Below are 21,731 nucleotides of genomic sequence, written 5' to 3'. Positions count from 1 at the left end.
CTTATACCAGTCAAGGGACTATTTATTAAGTCAGCTATGTGTAGCCAATATTGCAGAGTTGAGTAAGACGTCTTTGTCCTTAAGCAGTCTCTTGAAAGGACTGAGCAATTTCGTGAGTATCAGTAACACAAGGTAAGAATAGGACATAAACTGAATGCTGTGAGAACTCCAAGAAAATCTAAGTTGATTTGGGGTTGGGGGAAATTATAAAAGACCTTGAGGGATTTTGTCCACAGCAGGGAATGGAGACACATTCCAGGCAGAGGGAAGGGTAGGAGTAAAGGCTTTAAAAGCTGGAAACATTAGAGTGTGAGATCTTAGGTAGGTTTTTACTAAGTTGGGCTGCATTTAGAGGAAGAGTTTTAAAAGTTAGAAAACGAGTTTATGTGGCACTTATACTGGAGTCCTTTGAATGGGAATGAAAAGAGTGCATTTAAGAAAGTAAATCCTGGCCGGGCGCGGTGGCTCACGCCTGTAATCCCAGCACTTTGGGAGGCCGAGGCGGGCGGATCATGAGGTCAGGAGATCGAGACCATCCTGGCTAACATGGTGAAACCCCGTCTCTACTAAAAAATACAAAAAAAATTAGCCGGGCGTGGTGGTGGGCGCCTGTAGTCCCAGCTACTCGGGAGGCTGAGGCAGGAGAATGGCGTGAACCCGGGAGGCGGAGCTTGCAGTGAGCCGAGTTCACGCCACTGCACTCCAACCTGGGCGACAGAGCGAGACTCCGTCTCAAAAAAAAAAAAAAAAAAAGGTAAATCCTGGAGCACAATTTGAGCGTTTTTGTCTGAGCTGCTTTCTATGGCAGTTCATCTAAGGTAAGTTTAAGGTAAGAATGAAGATGAGAGGCCATTACGCTATTTTTGCTTTTGGATGGGATGGTATGTAACTCCTCTTAGGCATAGATCTTGATCCATTTTAAGTGAGAGAGAAAGATAAACAGAGATTTAATAATGAGCATCTGCCTAAGTCACTTGAATATGTGTCTAAGTAGGTTCATTTCCTTAAAATCTCAGCCAGGTTGGGATTTCATTTCTTCAGAAGTAAATATTGTTCTCAGTCTATCAGAACCAGTGGACAGTAACATCCTCAGCATTAAGATTCTCATCACCTGGCCTAATGCTGAATATATAATTAGAATTTATTAAGTTGAATAAGTGAAGTTCTGCTAGCAGTGCTAAGCAGTGCCCTTTGTATATCATTGACAGGCCTGATTAATAACATAGGAAGTTGGTTAAAGGGAAAAGGGATTCATGGGAAAAAGAGGCAGCAAGGCACAAATTGTGAATAGTGAATAAGAGGCACTGATGATTTTCATTGTGTGACGTTTGCTGCCATAGTGGCTTATCCTTTGAAGCCCACAAACGTTCCTTGAGCCTTTCCTTTTGGTTTCACCTCCCCTTGCTTGGGCACTGTTTTAGAAATGATGACTGTGCCTGGGCGCAGTGGCTTACACCTGTAATCCCAGCACTTTGGGAGGCCTAGGTGGGTGGATCACTTGAGGTCAGGAGTTCAAGACCAGTCTGGCCAACATGGCAAAACCTTGTCTCTACTAAAAATACAAAAATTAGCAGGGCATGGTGGTGCATGCCTATAATCCCAGCTACTTGGGAGGCCGAGGCACAAGAATGGCTTGAACCCTGGAGGCAGAGGTTGCAGTGAGCCGAGATTGTGCCACTGCACTCCAGCCTGGGCGACAAAGCCAGACCCCATCTCAAAAAAAAAAGACGACGGCACAGCTGAGAAGCATTGAAAGCAAATACATTAATTCTGAGACACCCACACGACTGTCATAGTGGCCTGAATATTTTTGCTAGGTGACTGGCTCGAGTTAATGGTGCTGCTATTGGCTAGCAAATATTTTTTTATTTTTCCATTTATAAGTGAAAGAGATAAACCAAGATTTATCTCTGAGTTATCACTTACTAACTGCCTTAATTATAGTTGCCTCATTTAGAAAGTTGCTTGATCGTAGCCTGCCATTGGCTCCACACCCTAATTACTACCATATTCTCTTGTAATCTTCTCCATGCTCCATAACTCATAGTTGGCATTTCTTGCAATGAATATTACAGGAAAACCAGTGGTCTGACTCTTCTGGGTTTTTAGATGAGAGACTTAAGAGAATTCTATGGGCCAGGCGTGGTGGCTCACGCCTGTAATCCCAGCACTTTGGGAGGCTGAGGCGGGTGGATCACGAGTTCAGGAGTTCGAGATCAGTCTGGCCAACATAGTGAAATCCTGTCTTTACCAAAAAAATACAAAAATTAGCCGGGTGTGGTGGCACACACCTGTAGTCCCAGCTACTCAGGAAGCTGAGGCAGGAGAATTGCTTGAACCCGGGAGGCTGAGGTTGCAGTGAGCCGAGATGGCAGCATCGCACTCCAGCCTGGGTGACAGAGCAAGACTCTGTCTCAAAAAAAAAAAAAAAAAAAAGAGAGAGAGAGAGAATTCTATGTAGTTGAGGAATGAATGGGCCAGTCAGATTCTGCCCTAAAGAAGAGGAAGAATAATTGAGATACCAGCCATTTCCCTTATTTCTCTGACATACTTTTCTTTCTTCATAGCACCTGGAATGGATAAAAGTGGCAGTTTTTGTTTCTTCCCATGAGGTTGTGTATCTGGAATAAGAACCAGGAAATTAATCTAGACTAAGACATTTCTAAGGACCTGGAATGGCTTTGGGGAGCACCAGGAGGACCTGAAAAGAGTATTTGAGGGCCTAGAGGGACAGAAGAGTTTGCCAGTAGGATTTATGAGAAACAATTGATCAGAAACAGCAGCAGAGAAACCTTTTAGATTTCTTCTGTGGAAAAGTTGAGTCTTGGTTCAAATTAAGTAAAATAAACCCTGAAGAGAAATCAAAGTCTCAAATATAAAAAGTATGTTACTTATAATGTAAATTTAGGAAAACAAATGAAAGGACAGATCTTTAAAATTTTTTAAGTATGGTGAAATATTTGTAAAACTTTTGGGCTCATCTCTAAGAATTGCTGTGATTCTGAAACTTGATAATATCTCAAACAGAGAACTGTTTCAGTGAAAAATAGCACTTGAGAATACATCAGATGTTCCCAAGAAAGAAGATCTGAGAATGGTAAAGTGCCACTGACAAATAAATTATTTACAGACTTACATATTACCTTGGCAAACACAAGAGACATTCAAGTTAAAGCATGGTGCTTGAGAATACTATACTGAATGCAATAAAAGTTGGATTTCATTCATATATACAACAGAAACTACTTTCTTCTTCACTTCAAGATTCGGTACAACTGTTCCTGAATTCCAGCTCTCCATACATCCCAATGTCAGGGTCCTTGTAGCTTGGAGCCCTTATAAAGGTAGATAAACTGCTGCCCAGTGAACGCTATGTACAAAGCAATTTGAGCACCATTTTCTTTTCTAGCAGTGAGGTAAAATCAGGTCTTTTTGGAAGGAGAGAAGCCACATTGCATCTCTGCTACACACAGGATTACTCTGTCATTGCCTTTGAGTCTTTCACACTCCCTTCTTCTCAAGCATCAGTTTTTATGGAAACTTATCCCACCTGGGTCCTTTCTTGTGGGCACATCTTGCTCAATCCCTCCTCTCTTCATATTGTCCCTTTTCCGGTATTGAGTTAGGGAAAGTATGCAGGTATTCCTGTCATTCCTGACTGAGGCTGTTGTATCTGTCAAAAGAGAGAAGTAGGAGGCATTCCGAAAAATGATCACTCATGGCTTGCAGGAGCAAGAGCCAGACAGGACTTTGGAACTGGCAGCTTTCTGAGAACATAAGACCTCCACCTCTAGACTAGCTCTTCAGTCATGGTTATCCCCTTCAGTCCATTATCCTCCAATACAATGCCTTCTGGGGCTTTGAGCTAAGTTTTGTTTAAAAAATGTGGGGGTTTTTTTTGCCAATTCATTAAGGCTTTTCCCTTTGTTTTCTCCTGTTGGTGGTTCAGAGTTAAATTCAGTATGAATAAGAGAGGGAAATATACAACACTGAATTTGGAGGAGAAAATGAAGGTTCTAAGTAGAATCGAAGCTGGACGATCACTTAAAAGTGTAATGGATGAATTTGGAATCAGTAAGTCAACATTTTATGACATTAAAAAAAATAAGAAGTTAATTCTGGACTTTGTACTGAAGCAGGACATGCCATTAGTAGGGGCTGAGAAGAGAAAGAGGACAACCGGAGCCAAATATGGTGATGTAGATGATGCGGTCTACATGTGGTACCAACAGAAACGCTCAGCCGGTGTTCCAGTAAGAGGCGTGGAGCTTCAGGCTGCTGCAGAGAGATTTGCACGGTGTTTTGGGCGAACAGATTTCAAAGCTAGCACTGGTTGGCTTTTTAGATTTCGAAATCGGCATGCAATTGGGAACCGAAAAGGATGTGGGGAACAAGTCCTAAGTTCAGTTTCTGAAAATGTTGAGCCATTTCGACAAAAACTGTCCACGATAATCAAAGAGGAGAAACTGTGTCTAGCTCAGCTATACAGTGGGGATGAAACGGACCTCTTTTGGAAGTCAATGCCAGAAAATTCTCAGGCAAGTAGGAAAGATATCTGCCTACCAGGGAAGAAAATAAACAAAGAAAGGTTGTCTGCCCTTTTATGTGCAAATGCAGACGGAACTCATAAATTAAAGTCAATCATTATTGGAAAATCAAAACTGCCCAAAAGTGTGAAAGAGGACACAAGTACATTGCCTGTGATATATAAGCCCAGTAAAGATGTTTGGTTCACCAGAGAATTGTTTTCAGAATGGTTTTTTCAAAACTTTGTTCCTGAGGTCCGACATTTTCAACTTAATATTCTAAGATTTCATGAAGAGGACGTCAGGGCATTGTTACTTCTGGACAGTTGCCCGGCTCATCCTTCCTCTGAATCCCTAACCAGTGAGGATGGTCGAATAAAATGTATGTTCTTTCCCCATAACACTTCAGCCTTGATTCAACCAATGAATCAAGGTGTGATCTTGAGCTGCAAACGGCTATATAGATGGAAGCAACTTGAAGAGAGTCTTGTAATATTTGAAGAAAGTGATGATGAGCAAGAGAAAGGAGATAAAGGAGTTTCCAAAATTAAAATCTACAATATAAAAAGTGCAATTTTTAACTGGGCAAAAAGTTGGGATGAAGTAAAACAAATAACCATAGCAAATGCATGGGAAAATCTTCTTTACAAAAAGGAACCTGAATATGATTTTCAAGGCTTAGAAGATGGGGATTATAGAGAAATTCTTGAAAAATGTGGAGAGTTGGAAACTAAGTTGGATGATGATAGGGTGTGGTTAAATGGAGATGAAGAAAAGGGTTGTCTCCTAAAAACCAAAGGTGGAATAACAAAGGAAGTTGTTCAAAAAGGAGGAGAAGCTGAAAAGCAGACTGCTGAATTTAAATTATCTGCTGTAAGACAGAGTTTGGACTACCTTCTTGACTTTGTTGATGCCACACCTGAGTTTCGGAGATTCCACTTCACACTGAAAGAGATGCAACAAGAAATAGTCAAGAAACAGTTCCAGAGTAAAATCCATTCTAGAATTGGTAGCTTTTTGAAACCTAGGCCTCATAATATTAAGGACTCCTTCAGTGGGCCTTCAACTTCTGGTTCTAATCATTAGATTTTGTGTTTAAAGATTTCTGCCATTATATGATGTAGGCCAGCTGTGAATTGTCATATTTTAGCAACTGACATTATTTTGTATATCAGTGTCCATTTATATAATGGTTATAAAATTTACAGTTTAAAAATAATACATTTGTGTTTCTTTAAATTTATTTAAATTTGTGTTTCATAAATTCATTTTTTTAAATTTTACACAAGGATCTGAATAATGAAGTATTGTCCCAGATTATATAAGGTGGAATGCCTTTGAGAAAAGCATTAGTTTGTAATCATAGTATATAACAATGAAACTGTGCTGACTAGTTCTAGTTAGCTTTAAGATAAGGATAGATTAGGTTTTCAATTTAATGGTAAAACACACTCTGCTTTCTTAACTCTGTTACTATCTATTTAGTGTTTGTTTTACTGTGAAAGTAACATGCTGATTATAGGGAATATGTAAAAAAAGATAAAAAGCACTCAATTCTATTGACTAATGATATCCCCAACACTTCGATGTATACCATATATTTTTTTAAATAGGGAGATTACATTGTAAATAAAACCTTATCTCTTACTGTCAACATATTTTATGGTTTGTTATTAATAAGTTAGCATTTATAGAGTATATAGGATTGTATATATATGTTAGTCTTCATAATAATGACTTCCCTTTTCAAATACATAAGGAAACGGATTTAGAGAGATTAAGTAACTTGACAAAGGTCACATAAACTAGTAAATAGCAGAGATGAGACTTAAGTTCTATTTAATGCCAAAGCTCAGGCTTTTAACCATCATGCTGCACTATTTCTGAGAGTTTCCCTTAGGTCATTAAAATCTCTTAACCTTACATTTGATGGTTTTTCAATACGCCACCAGGGGATGTAACATATCAGTTGAACTACCAGGTCAAATAGAATGAACTTTTGAAAAAACTTGGATACACACTGTTAAATTGCTTTCACATTCTTGCCATTATTTTGAAAGTACTTTTCCCAAGGCACCAATCCCAACATTGAATATTGTTATGCTCTTAGCTTTTTGCTAATTTTGTAACCAAAAGAATGGTATCTTTATGGTTGTTCCCTATTTAATATAAGGTGTCAGGTGAGTTGATATTTGCAAATAACAAGCATTGTTTGGATAATTAGTTCTTATTGGCTTTCAATGTTTCCTTTCTCATATATTATCTTCAAGAATCTGTTTCTGGCTGGGCGCGGTGGCTGACGCCTGTAATCCCAGCACTTTGGGAGGCCAAGACGGGCGGATCACGAGGTCAGGAGATCGAGACCATCTTGGCTAACGTGGTGAAACCCCGTCTCTACTAAAAATACAAAAAATTAGCCGGGCGTGGTGGCAGGCGCCTGTAGTCCCAGCTACTTGAGAGGCTGAGACAGGAAAATGGCGTGAACCCAGGAGGCGGAGCTTGCAGTGAGCCGAGTTCGCGCCACTGCACTCCAGCCTGGGCGACAGAGCGAGACTCCGTCTCAAAAAAAAAAAAAAAAAAAATCTGTTTCTGAGATGCGTATTCTGTTACAGTGGTGAATACTAGGCAATTATAGTATAAAATGAGTGACTAAATACAGTACTACTGGTGTCTACTGTTGCTGTAGTACCTTGCCATTTTCATTACTGGCTAATGTGAATTTCTCTCTTTTTTTTTTTTGAGATGGAGTCTCGCTGTGTTGCCCAAGCTGGAGTGCAGTGGCACGATCTTGGCTTGCTGCAACCTCCGCCTCCCGGGTTCAAGCAACTCTGCCTCAGCCTCCTGCGTAGCTGGGATTACAGGCGCGTGCCACCACACCTGACTAATTTTTGTATTTTTAGTAGAGACGAGGGTTCACCATGTTGATCAGGTTGGTCTTGAACTCCTGACCTCATGATCCGCCTGCCTCAGCCTCCCAAAGTGCTGGGATTACAGGCGTGAGCCACCGCGCCCGGCCTGTGAATTTTAATGAAAAGCAAATCCCCACTTTCCATGTTCGAAAATATACAAGCTATTCTTACTATCCTAAGTCAACTTCAGCATAAAATTTATTCAAGCCTCCTCCAGACACCAACTCCCTCTGGGAATTTATTCATAATTTAAGTAAAATTGGGAAGAATTTACATTCCTTTTTTCTCCTTTCAAATTGTAAGTGCAGTTTTCATTTAATGGAGTTCTCATATTTTTTATTGTTCCTAGGTAGGTTTGTTGTTGCTGTAAGTGGGATCCTTTTTTATTAGTAGTGATTGCTGATATTTTCACCTTGTAAATTCAGTAGTTATCTTTTTTGTGTCTTATTCTATTACCCAGAACTTGTAGAAAAAATTTATCAACATTGCCACTGGGCATCCTTTTTACATTCAGTTTAGGCTTGATTTGTGCTTTCTTGGCTTATGCAGTCTGCAGCCTGGTGGAAGATGGGAGACCTTTAACATCAAGCAGCTTGACTTTTTCTTTTTTTAAGATTAGTCCATAATGACTGCAAGCTGGGGTTGGGTGAGGGCGAGGGTAGTAATTACTCTTTGCTTGATGTTTTGCCTCTTTTGAAAGACCTTCCAGGCCTGGGACAGGATGGATTGTGGAAGCAGAGGGGGATGGCAGATGAGGACTCTGGGCAGCTCTCTAGTTCTTTTTAGTTTGGGTCTTTGCATCAAACATCATCATTCTTTTTAGTGATAATAAATTCCTAGAGTGACCGAGAGTCACCCCAGTTTTCAAAAGTACTTATTGATTCTGGAAACTTCCTGTTAACTGTTTCATGTACTAGACAATAGCATGTTGTTGGAGATTCAGCTCTGAATAACCAAGAAAATGAATGAGAACAAACCACCATGGGATGTGTAAGGGCCGGAGCCAAAGTGAGCATAGGGAGGGCCTTTGAGACTTGGATAGCAGGGGAGGTGTCTGAGAGGACAGTGCGTGACTTTTGAGCTGGGATTTAAAGTTGTGAAGCAGGGGCTCAGTCTCTGCGGTGGGCACGTGTATCTCCCAGGCAAGCTGCAAGGTCCCTGGACCGTTGCCCTGGGGGCCTCTGGCGGAGAAGAGCAGGAAAGACAGGTCAAGGCCAGTGTCCTTGAGGGACATCCTACGATTTTAGACGGGTCTCGGCCCACGTAAGTCTTGACCGCTCCACCTCCTGGATCTCTCCTCTCCACTCTTCCTCCTCACTGCCCTGCCCTGGTCCAAGCCCCCTTCACCTTCTGCGTCGACTCTGCCTCTTCACTTGCCCTGCCTTCCTTTTCTGTCCCCTCTCCATTCTTGCCCAACCCTTATTCTCTTACCAGAAGAGAGCGAACTAAAACAAAAAGGGGAGCCTCGGGCTTTAGACGCTTCGTGAGCCTCCCACTGTTTAAAGAAAGGCCCAGCTCCTAGGGCGGCCCCGCGCTTTCCTGGCGCCCGCTCGCACGCACCCCAGCTCGGCTCTCCCATCACGTCGCTCGGCCCTCCGCGCCTCCCGCTAGACCGCGAGGGCCGACGGGGAAGCTTTAGAGGGTGCAGGTGCGCCACCGCCTCGAGTCTAGGAGAGGAAACCCCTGCGGCTGTGCTTGCGGGAACCACCATACACCGCAACCACCATACACCACCCGGGCCGGAACGCTGGAAGGAAGAGGAGGGGCAGTAACTTGGGCGGCGGGGGCGTGATCGTGGCCCCAGGGGTCTGGGCACAGGTCCCGGGACGGCCGCGGGAGGAGGAGCGGCCAGAGGACAGGGAAAGGCCGGGACCGGGTGCAGGGCGGCCTTCGCCTCTGGGGGCACAGCCGACGCTCAGGGGAGCGGCAGCCCCGAGGCCCGGGGCGGCGGTTGGAGGAGGCTCGTGGGCCCAGCCGCGTGTGAGCCGATGCGGAGCAGGAGGCGTCTGCTTTGCCCAAGCCTGAAAAGGGAGTCTCTGGTTCTGCAAATCACTCCCGGGGATAGGAACTTCTCCGAGAAGTCCAGGCCCTCACCCTTGTGCCGGGTGCTGGGGCTGGCCTCCTCCCGGGAGGCCCAGGAGAGCCGAGAACTCCCTCAAGGACAGCAGCACCTCGGGAGTGGGGCACTGGCCTCCTTGAACGGAATGGAGGGTAAGCAATTCCTCATGATGTCCAAAAACATACGCTGGACTTCAGAATGATACTCCTTAATGTTTTTCTTTCCCGTTCTCGCTGCCTTGAGAAATACTACTCTCCTTGGAGCAGGTTGGGGATGCTTGAGAGCCACCAGATTTCTGACGGAATCTTTTGAGACATTTAAGGTGTCTCTGTAGCTAATTGAGAGCAATAACATTAACTGGAAGTTCAGAATTTTTTTGTGATCTGAGTCATTTTTCCTCAACCATTTTGTCGTTGTTGAACTTAACCTAGATCATTCCCAGCGCCTCTTCACTGTACCACTCAGGCAAGGTTTAGCTGCTCTTATTAAAAAGTGTATGATGGGAAGGAAATATTAACTGCCCTTTCAAGAACAGAAGTCAATTTTTAATTGGGAGTGCTTGCAAGCTAGACTGAAGAGTTAAAGAAAATATTTCAAATAAATAAATAAATAAATGCATTTTGCTTGAATTCATCTAGCTATTCCTGAGTTCCTGACCTCCAAAATTAAGTCTCCTAGTGCCAAGAAATTTGCTAGGTGGTTTTCCTGTAACACACATTAAAACACTTTACATGACTTAGTTGTTTCAAATGCTTGTGAAACACTTTCAAAAATTACAAGTTTTAAAGCAGTGGTGATTTTGCACATTCCAAAATAGTATCAGTTAATGTAATGAATCACTCTTCTTTAAAAAGTGCTGAGTCTAGGCCGGGCACGGTGGCTCACGCCTGTAATCCTAGCACTTTGGGAGGCCGAGGCGGGTGGATCACGAGGTCAGGAGATCGAGACCATCCTGGCTAACATGGTGAAACCCGGTCTCTACTAAAAATACAAAAAATTAGCCGGGCGTGGTTGTGGGTGCCTGTAGTCCCAGCTACTCGGGAGGCTGAGGCAGGAGAATGGCGTGAACCCGGGAGGCGAAGCTTGCAGTGAGCCGAGATTGTGCCACTGCACTCCAGCCTGGGCGACGGAGCGACTCCATCTCAAACAAAACAAAACAAAAAAGTGCTGAGTTTAAAACCTCAAATTTCAGATTATGGTGCTGAGACCCAAAAGTTCTTTCATTACAGCCATCAAAACTTTTAAAGTGACTTCTGATGGATTTTTCTGAAAAATTCAGTGCTTTTAAAACACTTCTTCCAGTCTGTGTCCCACCTCTGGCTTTGTCATCATTGCTCCCCAGCCTGACCCTGCCAGGCCTTTTCACACGGCTTAGATGTGGCACTGGTTCTCACCCACCAGCATCTCTGCTGGTTTCATGTGCTACCTTTCCTAAGGATGTATGGCTGCTGCTCAGGGTCACTCCACATCTCCCAAGACCCCTTTGTACCCATTTGGACTTAGAGGCTAGAGGTCCTTATTGTCCCAGGGTTAGTCTCCCTGTGACATAAAAGCCACTCAAACTGTTTTGGCTTCTTTTACAAGAGCCCTAGTGGGCAAAGTATTAATGTGAAAAAGCACTAACTTGGACATCTCTCGCAGTGACCTAGTTCTCACACTGCTATAAAGATACACAGACTGCGTAATTTGTAAACAAAAGAGGTTTAATTGACTCAGTTCTGTGTGGCTGGGGAGGCCTCAAGAAACTTACAATCATGGTGGAAGGGAAAGGGGAATTAGGTACCTTCTTCACAAGGTGGCAAGAGAGAACAAGCAAGCACGCAAGTGAAGGGGGAACTGCTACACTTTTAAAACCATCAGCTCTCGGGAGAATTCAGTATCAGGAGAACAGCATGGGGGAAAACCGTCCCCATGATCCAAGAACTTCCCACCAGGTCCCTCCCTCGACACATGAGGATAACAATTAGAGATGAGATTTGGGTGGGGTCACAGAGCCAAACCGTATCAGACCTCATGGGGGCCTGCAGTAAGGGAATCAGACCTACTCTCTCAAACATGAGTACAAGGGAAGGAGATGTCATCAGTCCCTGAAATTCCTGCCACTGTGGTCTTCAGTGACCTCAGTCAGTGTTAGGTGCTTAGAAGGAAATCTTTTGGATCATCTGTTGACAGGTGGCACAAATAGAGTACTTTCTTACATGCTAGGCATAGGGCTGCTTTCTGTAGTTATTTTCTGTGATGTCATCTCATTAAAACAGGCCAAGAACAGCTAAGCATGTGAAGTTTACTAGAAGGGGAACTAGACTGAAGATTGAGTGAAGCGTTCCACTGGAATGCCTTTTTAGGGCAAATACCCGAGAGTCATTTTCTAGCTTCAAGCTGCAGTGTTCCAAGTATGAGCAGCACCAGTTGGACCACATCATAAGATCTGTGTGGGTGATGTTACCAAGGGAGAGTAGATGGAAGGGGCGCTTTCCAGTCTCTGTCCACATAAACTGCCATCTTAACCAGAGTGCTTTGTAGGAACACCAGCTTTACATTCCATCTAATTCATGACATCAGCAGCCTGGCTGGCCCTGCACTGCTCCACTGGAGTGTGGTCCTGCTGATCCTACTCTGATCTCTCTAATCCTAACCCTCCACTTCCCTGACCTCAACCCCCACACCACCACTGCCCTCCTCCTGTGCACAAGCTGATTAAGAGGAAGTTACAGAAATGAGAAATAGTGAGATATTAAAAAACTAGCTCAGACAACCAAAGAAAAACTCATACTAAACTGAGGCAGGGCTGAGAGAAGGATCAATGGAGCGCTGTTTCCACGACTTCCAGTTGCTATATCCATCAGCCTGTTCCCAAAGGACTGTTTCTTCATTTTTTTCACCCGAAGAACAGCTGGATACCTTCCTCCGGGTTCGTATCCTGAGGTGTTTTCCTGGCATCTGATTTCCTACTCTTAGAATACTCCCCCGTTTCCCACAGATACACACTACTACAATTCCTATTTCTGATATGCCATTCTAAAATGTAATGCTAGTAATCCCAGCACTTTGAGAGGCCAAGATGGGAAGAACGCTTGAGCTTGGGAACTCAAGACCAGCCTGGGCAAATAGTGAGACCCCATGTCTACCAAAAAATAAATATAATGCTTTCCCTTAATAATTGCTCCATCTCCTATATCTTCCTACCATTAATAATCAATAACTCAGTTATACTGAGACCATCTTAGCTTCCACCCTGGAAATCAGTTGCAAGACCAAAATATCCTGTTCTCTAAGAGTCAGATCTTCCTCAGCTACTGAACAAGAATGTAAACATTCTAAACAAAGAATTGAAAACATTTTTACTGCTATAGACCTCAGAAGGAAAGAATACTTTCTACAGACCCTATGACAGCATCACCCCAGCAGCTATTTGGCTTGACCCTTTGTTACCACATGGCAGTCCCAGCCTGGAGGCTGCCAGGACCTCACCTGCCTCTGCCTGTCTGCTACCTCCTTTGTCAGAATCTTCCTGACCAACCCCGTAAGTCTATGAGAAAGCAGGGCCTCTGACCAAGGCAGAGGGGAGACAGATCAACACTCGGGGGTCTAGACAGAGGCTTTCAATGAAGACTCACACACATTTATGTTTCCTGAAGATATTTATTCCCATCCAAACATTTTCAACAGGGAAAGACACAATCCCCAATTTCCCCCTAGGATTCACATTTTCAATTTTCCAGGGAATCTCTCTTTCCTGGAATGCTCTTGTTCCTCTGGAGTCAGGAAGAAGACTCCAGAGCTGTTTATTTTTCTCACACAGGTTGGGGGAATCTCATTCTCCACAAAGGGTAATCAGACACCTACTTCCTCTGCCAATTCTTGGGCTGACCTGCAAATTCCACCTTATTATTGCCCTTGGGCCTCTGGTTCCTTTTTGTCTGAGGTCACATTTGTATGTGTGATCTGCCAATGGGCACTCCTGTTAGGCAATCGTAGGGCACGTGGTGGCTTGATCTGGACTGCCCATGGCTTCCCAACTGGGGCCTTCGGGACAGCTGCAACTCAAAACCAGTCTTTTGTTGACCTTCAGCTGATTTCCCAGGGCACTTGGCCCCTCTTCTTTGGTCTCAGGGGTCCCGGAAGCCCAAATGCTCCTACTGAATGTCCCAAATGAGGAAGAAGTATCAAAAACATCACATGGATTCCCAAACTTGTTAAGGTAAACTGGACAGTCAGGCACCCAAATCACACCTTGGCTTTAAAAAGACCAAGAGGGTAGAAGCACCCTGAGGCAGGGTGGACTTAACAGAGAATTCCACCCTGAGGTCACCTCAGAGACTTGCCATCCTTTCTCATGCAGACAGAACTCCTTTTCAGTTTCATGCCAATCCTCTGCTGCCTCTGCACCTCCCTCACAATGAGCCCCCATTACCTGAAGAATGCAGAGGTCATTTGGTCGGCTGGGCAGGGAATACCAGCTCTTGCCAACAGGCCCCTCTGAATATGCCACCTCACCTGTGGCAAAGAGAAACCCCGCTGTTACTAACCTGTGTGAGTTCTCTGATGACTCATAAGACGGGAACTCCGAGAGAAGCTTTCTCCACATTCAGAACATTTATAGGGTCTCTCTCCCGTATGCGTTCTCAGGTGGCGAATCCGATTGGAGCTGTGGGAGAAACTGTCTCCACACTCATGACAGGTATAGGGTTTTTCTCCTGTGTGGATTCTCTGGTGCCTGATTAAATTGGATCTATGAGAGAAGTTTTCCCCACAAAGGGTACATTTATACGGTTTCTCTCCTGTGTGTGTTCTCTGATGTCTGGTGAGGTGCATGCCCTGCCGGAAGCTTTTCCCACAAGTCAAACATTCAAAGAGCTTCTTCTCTGCCTTGTGGGCTCCATGGTTTGTAAGAAAGGGGGTGCTGTCACTCACAGCTTCCCCACACTCAGAGAAGGGGTAAAGTCTCTCTCTCTCATGAGTTCTTTCGTGAATGACGAGGTGTGAACTCCGAGAGAAACTTTTCCCACACTCAGGACACTTATAAGGTCGCTCTCCAGTGTGAATTCTCTGGTGCCGAAGGAGGTTGGAACTGTGAGCAAAGATCTCCCCACACTCAGGGCACTTGTAGGGCTTCTCCCCCGTGTGTGTTCTCTGGTGCCTGTGGAGGTTGGAGTTGCAGGAGAAACATTTTCCACAAATGTTGCACTGATAGGGCTTCTCACCCGTGTGGGTGCGCTGGTGGCGAGTCAGATGGGTGTTCTGACTGAAGCATTTCCCACATTCAAGGCACTTGTGGGCCTCCTCTCCCAGGTGTGCTCTGTGTAGTGACAGGAAACGTGAGTTCCCACCAAAGATTTCACTGCAGTCCACACCCATACACAGTCTTTCAGCTGCATGTATTCTCTGGTGCCTAATTAGGTTTGAGTTGTTTGAGAAATTTTTGCCACACAAGGGACATAAATGGAGTTTCTTTGGCTGCAGTTCCTTTGGTCGCCCCAGTTCTCTGCCACTTGAGGCTCCTGCCAAGGCCTGCTCCATTCCACCCTCTGGGGGAGGCGCCCAATCCCCTTGCGGCCGGTCACGAGGTCTTCCCAGCTCAGGACTCCAGGGTACCTCCCCTCGGGCCTGGTCAGGAAGCAGCACCTGAGGGTGGATGTTCTCAGAGGACACAGACGGAACACCTTCCAGGTTCTCAAATTTCTCTTCTCCTGGTAGAGAGAGAGAAACCAAACCCTTACATTATTTCTATGCTGGAGAAAAGAAAATCCCACCTGTCTGCTGCTGCCTGTTAGGTCAGCAGCCCAGAAGGGCTGCTTCTACCTCAGTCTCCCATCCTCTCCTAAAGGTAAAGCACTCTGGAGAAGCATCAGGATAAAGTGTCGGGCCACTGGTCAAGGAATCAGAGCCGAGACCAGTCTTAGAATTTTCCTTTCCAGCTGAGCCTCTCGCTTCTGCCCTTCAGGAATGGGTGGGATGGAACAGGGCTGAGACTAGGGTGGGGCAAGTGAGCTCAAGAGTAAGGGCCTCCTTGAACTCTGCACCCTGGGTTCCTCACTTGCCTCACTGGGATGGAGAATGGCAGGGTCAAAGGACGTAATGTACCTCTCTGGCCGCTGTGCTGGGCCGACCCTGCACCCAAATCCTCAAATGCCTTACTCTGCTGGGTGCGGTGGCTCACACTTGTAAATCCCAGCACTTTGGGAGGCCGAGGTGGGTGGATCACCTGAGGTCAGGGAGACCAGCCTGACCAATATGGAGAAACCCCGACTCTACTAAAAATACAAAAAATTAGCCGGGCGTGGTGGCGCATGCCTGTAATCCCAGCTGCTCAAGAGGCTGAGGCAGGAGAACCGCTTGAACCCAGGAGGCGGAGCTTGCAGTGAGCCGAGATCACACCGTTGCACTCCAGCCTGGGCAACAAGAGTGACACTCCATCTCAGAACAAAACAAAACAAAAAAATGCCTCACTCTTAACTGTGAGAGCCTTGCTGCTTGCTGGGCAGGCCGCTCGTCTTCATTCCTTACCTGGAGCTGGGCCTCTGGGGCTCAGGCCCTCCTTGCAGCTCTGGACACTGGGATCCCATAGCTTTCCTCCTTGTCCCACCTGGGTGCCTGGGACCTCCTGACTGGGAATGTGAGACTCTGTTCACAATGAAAGAAACAGATTTCTGTACTGCCACTTTCCTCTACCAGGGTAGGGAAACAGTCTTGTTCCCTGCCCTCAGTGGATAAATACAGAATGCTCCATAAATCTGACAGCAGTTACTTGGAATATACACAAACTCTTCCCAGTGGATACCTCTAGAGAAAGAAATTAGGGGAGGGAGACTATTTTTTTTTTTGAGACAGAGTCTCACTCTGTCGCCCAGGCTGGAGTGCAGTGGCACGATCTCCGCTCACTGCAACCTCTGCCTCCTAGGTTCAAGCGATTCTCCTGCCTCAGCCTCCCAAGTAGCTGGGATTACAGGCGTGCACCACCACACCCAGCTAATTTTTGTATTTTTAGTAGAGATGGAGTTTCACCATGTTGGCCAGGCTGGTCTCAAACTCCTGACTTTAAGTGATCTGCCTGCCTCGGCCTCTCAAAGTGCTGTGATTACAGGTGTGAGCCACTGCACCTGGCCGATTTTTTTTAACATATTCATGGTACTTGGCATGTTTTTTTGCAATGAGAATGTACACTACTGTAATTAAAACAACTATAAAATGAACATGGTCAGTTCCTTGAATAATCCATTTAATATCATAAAAGAGCCTTGTCTCTACATATAAATACAAAATAGAACTAAATTTGACCGGGCAACTCCAGGGAAAGAAAATACAACATAATAGACAATCAGAAAAGGACCCAGGGCTCTAAGAGGACCATGAGATTAAAACCCACAAGTGCCATTTCTATGCTGTGCCAAAAAGAACAACAAAAACCTCCACCTCCAGCAAACATGGACTCCAACAGAAGTTTAATTCCAACAAGCTGTAATCTGATCTCCTATTTAGCATCTCTCACTAAAAGAGCCATGTTCAACTTTGGACATCACAGCAGTGAAAAGTAATATGGAAACTGGTACAGTGGCACACTTCCTGATTGCTTGAGCCTAGAAGTTCGAGAGCAGCCTGGGCAACAGAGTAAGACTCACCTCAAAAAAAAAAAAAAAAAAAGGCCGGGTGTGGTGGCTCACACCTGTAATTCCAGCACTTTGGGAGGCGGGTGGATCACCTGAGGTCGGGAGTTCAAGATGAGCCTGACCAACATGGAGAAATCCTGTCTCTACTAAAAATACAAAAAATTAGCTGGGCATGGTGGTGCATGCCTGTAATCCCAGCTACTCGGGAGGCTGAGGTAGGAGAATCACTTGAACCCGGGAGGCAGAGGTTGCGGCAAGCCGAGATTGCGTTTGCAGAATTAGTGTCAACAAATGTATAGTTGTGATACTTTTTAGGCAAACCTGATATATGGAAACAATGTGCAGTGTGTCTTTTTTTGTTTTGAAACAGAGTCTCACTCTGTCACCTAAGTTGAGGTACAGTGGCATCATCATAGCTCACTGCAGCCTTGACCTACCGGGCTCAGGTGATTCTCCCCTCAGCCTCCTGAGTAACTGGTACTACCACCACGCCAGTGAGTCTTTCTACTGGTGTGTTTCAACATAGGTATAATCATAATGTACACACAGTCTTGTTTCATGTTAAGACTTCCCCAACTTACTAAAAGAATTCTCATACATACAGAAAAGTTGAGGGAATTGTACAATAAATACTGGCATATCCTCCACATAAATCCAACTATATGTCAGTCTGTCATATTCTGTAGGCATAATTTTAAAACACTGAGTAATAGTACAAGACATAGGTGCATCTTAATTTATGATTTAGCCTACTTTGGAGCTATACATTGTTTCCAAATTTCCACAAGACCCTCCCCACTTTCTGAATTTTTATGGGCTGTGAGAGATGATAGGCAGGAATGTTGATCCTACTACCCCTGAAATTTTTGTCTTTGGGGATAAGCCTAGAAACACTAACGGAACACAGGAAACACTGGCGAGCTCATAAGAATAAGCATCTCAAAATTGCAAGGAATCAACCATTTAGAGCCCCCCCAGCATCCTGGGACACTGCATGTGTATGATGCTGGCAGGTTGTCACTGCATTGGATTTGCTCTGCCCTAGGAAGTCCACACGGCTCAGACTCGCCTTAGGCTCTGGCAGCTGGGACTCCAGTCCAGGGCTGCCTGTGCCAACTGTGCCACTTGGCAGATACATGACTGTCATACAGGGGACTTTAGACAAAGGGAAGTCTCCTGTGGAGGCTTCCTGGCAAAACTCAGAGTCTGTGTCCAGGAGGTGAATGAATAAGGGGCAGGACCCTGGTCAGAAATGGCACAGTCATCATCCCTGGAAAAGAAGTCCTTACCCAATGAGTCCACATTCTCATAACTCTCCTGCACCGTGTCCCTGGAGAGGGCCCTCTTACTAGGATCCTGATGCCCCCACTCCTCCTGGGAGATGTACATTGCCACGTCCTCTAAGCTCTCAGGCAACTGAAACAGCACAAGATCTCCTTTAGCCCCTGATGCACCAAGAACAATTCAAGCAGAGTCATGGGTTAAAGGGGCAAAATCCAGGGATGCCAAGCACACGTCATGGGGGAAGAAGGGTGTCAGGCCTACAAGTGAGGTGTGAAACAGACAAAGCAGTGGGGGAGACGCTGTGGTGAGGGAGAAAGGACCTTCCACATGGAGAACCCCCCACCCCCAACACTCAGGGGAGGAAGGGTGCTGAGGGGAGATAATGGAAACTTCCACATCACCTGGGGCCCAGTCATCTCCTTGTCTTCCACGTTCCCTTCAGGAGGAAAAAGAGAAAGCCAGGGAGCAGATAATGCTGAAGGTGACAGAAATTATAATGAGAATGGCATTCCTAACTCTTGGCAACCCAAGGATTATTAAAACACAGTATCCATTCCCCAACACCCAGTCTCTGCTTTTGCGGATGACACTAAACTGCATAGAGGCCTAACATAAGCTGATATCCAAAATGACAGGGTGAGAGGGAAGGAATACCAAGAGAAGCACTCCAAACCCTGCATCATTCAAGTGGTTCTAAATCGCCTCTGTTCTGCATAAAAAAGGGCTCTACTGAGACTCCCTTCCCTTCCCCCAGCCCCAGGAGAACCCACACCACCAACTGCAGGTCTTTCATTCCATAGGTGAGAACCTGAACTTCAGAAATTCCTTCTCCTTCGCACCGGTGCTACATCCTGCTAGTGTCGGGGGCAACCCCCAAGCCCCTCCTCCCTCCCACCTGCCCAGATAACTGTGCCTCACCCCTCTCCTTTACAGCCTGGGGGTCCCTTTGGGGGCTGGGGCCTAGCAGCTCCTGCAGCCTGGGGCCAGGGCTTCGCTCAGTCTCCATTGGCTCCAGCTTGAAGCTCGGTGACTCTCGTGCTGTTTCCAGAGGCAAAGGCTCCTCCAAAAGCACTTCTGTTCCCCGCCCATGGTTTGTGACCTGGGAACCAACCCACATCACTCATCACAACAGGGCCCAAGAGGAAGGGAAATTAGTATAGGATACTGAGAGCAAGCCTTCAACAGAGAACCTCAGGCGATCCCTTTGGGCCCAGGTAACAGAAAAACGGTTTACACTGAAGGCTTTTTTGATCCCATGTGCAGGGGGAGGGGTTAGGGAAAGGGCCCACTCCCAGAGCACACCTTCCCCACACAGCTCTTAAGATACACCTCACTCCCTTTTGCTCTCCCCACCTTTTCTAGGTGCTTCTATTCCTCACTATAGGATAAGCTAAATTGGGGCAGCCCTGGGGACCAACGACCTCAGGGCCTCGGTGCCAAATTATCTTTCAAAGTTCACAATTAACGGAGGCCCAGCTTTGCAGAGAAGACCAGACCGTGGACCCTAATATAACAACAGCTAACAAGTACTAAGCACTCATTATAAGCTAGTAGTGTTCACAACTTTACATGCTGCTCTCCCTCTAAGCCCTAGAAAGTATGTTAATACCCTCATTTTACGAATAAGAAAACAGGCCGAAAGAGATCAAGTAATTTGCCAAAGTAACAAAGCTAGTACTAGTAGATTGAGGATTTGAACGCTGGCGATCTAACTCCCCGGCTAACACTAACTGTTGCAGGGACACTGCCTCCGCGTGGAAACAGGGCACTCTTCACTGCTTTCGTTCATTTGGGGAAAATCTGGAGAATGAGTGTTCCAGGTTAAATCACAAGTCCTCTTCCCCACGTAAGGTCTACTCAGGGCAATTTACTTGAATTCGACCGGGGGCGCAATGTCCCAGTGCTCAGGGCTAAACAAACCACAGATAAAACAGCTCTTTCTCTCTCTCACCTGTTGTCTCAGTCTCCCAAGCTCTCTCTGCATATCCTCCACAAGGGTCACCGCTTCTTCGCCGCTCTCCGGATGCAGCTCCTGCACCCTGCTCTGGATCTCCTGGGGCAGGATGGTCAGGAACTGCTCCAGCACCAGCAGCTCCAAGATCTGCTCCTTCGTGCGCATCTCAGGCCGAAGCCACCCATGGCAAAGCTCTTGGAGCCGGCTGAGGGCTTCCCGGGGACCAGCTGCCTCTTGGAAGCGGAACCGTCTGAAGCGCAAGTGGGAGGCCTCGGGGCTCGGCCCTGGGTCAGGCGGGGGCAGCTCCTGGCTCCAGGCGCAGTCCTCCTCCAGCTTCACTATCAGGAGCCCTTCCCGTTCCTGGGAGACCGGGCCCGACGCCATCGTCAGGTCTCCAGAGCGCCTTAGCCCGAAACCAGCCGTGCCCGCCTACGAAGGCGCCCTGAACCCATGTAAGGATGGACGGCGCCAGCAGGAGCCCGGGGCTGGGGGCTCCTAGTCCAGGCCGAGGAGCCCCGCTCCAGCCCAGGCGCGGCCGGCTCCGGCGCCTAGGCCTCAGTCGGTCCCAAGCGCCGCCACGCCGACCCCGTGGCCCATCTGCGCCACGACTTCCCCGAGGCAGGAACCGAGCGCCACGCTTCCCACCCTACAGAGGACCCACGCAAGACTCAGACCTCTGCTCCCACGCCGGAAGTCTCAGCGCACGAGTTAGGCGACCACAAGCCCACGGCGCCTGCTCGTGACCAACTTCCGGGTCACGTTTTGCGAACTCCAGTGCCCATTAGGTCAGGTTTCGCCACACACTCACCACCTACCAATGAGAAGGGAAGATTTGCCTGCGGGGACGGGACAAGCGAGAGACCAATTGGAGACGAGAGGCGGGGCCACGGGGCGCGTCCAGAAATTCTGGGAGTGACTGGGGGCAGGGCTGCTGGATCCAAGCGAAGAAAACAAGCTTGAGGCCGTTGTGACTGCCGGGCAACCTGGGTTAGAATTACTCCGGAGCGTTTGGGAAAACGCAGATCCCAGGGCCAGGCGCTCTCCAGTGCGTCAGTGTCGGGGTGAGACTCGGAAATCTGAATTGTTAATAAGCTTCCCCCGATGAATCCTTCCCCAAGCCAGGCCCCACCCGCTTCGGCTACTCTGGGCTGGCTGAAGATGATCCCACTGGCCCCTGCGGCCTCGTCGGCTCCGGAAGCCGGGAGCTCATCGGCATCTCGGGGAGGCCAGGAAACTGGCCACCCCCCGAGTCAGTGGCGCCGCGTGGCCTGTGGCGCGGGGCCTGCTGGGAGATGCAGTCCGCTGCGCGGCCTCGCGACTGCGCGTGCGCCCAGGGCGAGCGCCCAGGAGCCGGGCGATATCTGAAACCCCGAGTCCCGCGGAGAACCCTGC

At 46.8% G+C, this 21,731-nt stretch overlaps 2 protein-coding genes across 3 annotated transcripts; one reads left to right on the top strand and one right to left on the bottom strand.

The window, feature by feature from the left end:
* Positions 1-2,878: 2,878 nt before the first annotated feature.
* On the bottom strand, positions 2,879-21,250 carry ZNF263 (zinc finger protein 263). Of its 2 annotated transcripts, XM_054455707.2 has the most exons (8): positions 20,337-21,250; positions 19,304-19,484; positions 18,787-18,860; positions 18,391-18,517; positions 16,002-16,118; positions 14,024-15,184; positions 5,421-5,471; positions 2,879-3,673 (listed from the first exon to the last, which is right to left on the bottom strand). In XM_054455707.2, exons 1-7 carry the CDS (start codon positions 20,721-20,723, stop codon positions 5,467-5,469), a joined length of 2,052 nt encoding a protein of 683 aa, XP_054311682.1. In that variant the 5' UTR covers positions 20,724-21,250; the 3' UTR covers positions 2,879-3,673; positions 5,421-5,466. The 2 variants fall into 2 exon arrangements, with proteins under 2 accessions (XP_054311682.1, XP_054311683.1); XM_054455708.2 differs by lacking the exons at positions 2,879-3,673; positions 5,421-5,471 and having other exon boundaries at positions 13,117-15,184; positions 18,787-18,821.
* On the top strand, positions 3,963-5,745 carry TIGD7 (tigger transposable element derived 7). The gene has a single exon (XM_054455710.2). It carries the CDS (start codon positions 3,963-3,965, stop codon positions 5,610-5,612), a length of 1,650 nt encoding a protein of 549 aa, XP_054311685.1. The 3' UTR covers positions 5,613-5,745.
* Positions 21,251-21,731: the final 481 nt, after the last annotated feature.

Source organism: Pongo pygmaeus, chromosome 18 (assembly GCF_028885625.2).
Source record: "Pongo pygmaeus isolate AG05252 chromosome 18, NHGRI_mPonPyg2-v2.0_pri, whole genome shotgun sequence".
NCBI lineage: Eukaryota > Metazoa > Chordata > Mammalia > Primates > Hominidae > Pongo > Pongo pygmaeus.
Note: the sequence above shows the minus strand (reverse complement) of the source record. Positions and strands in the feature narration are given on the sequence as shown.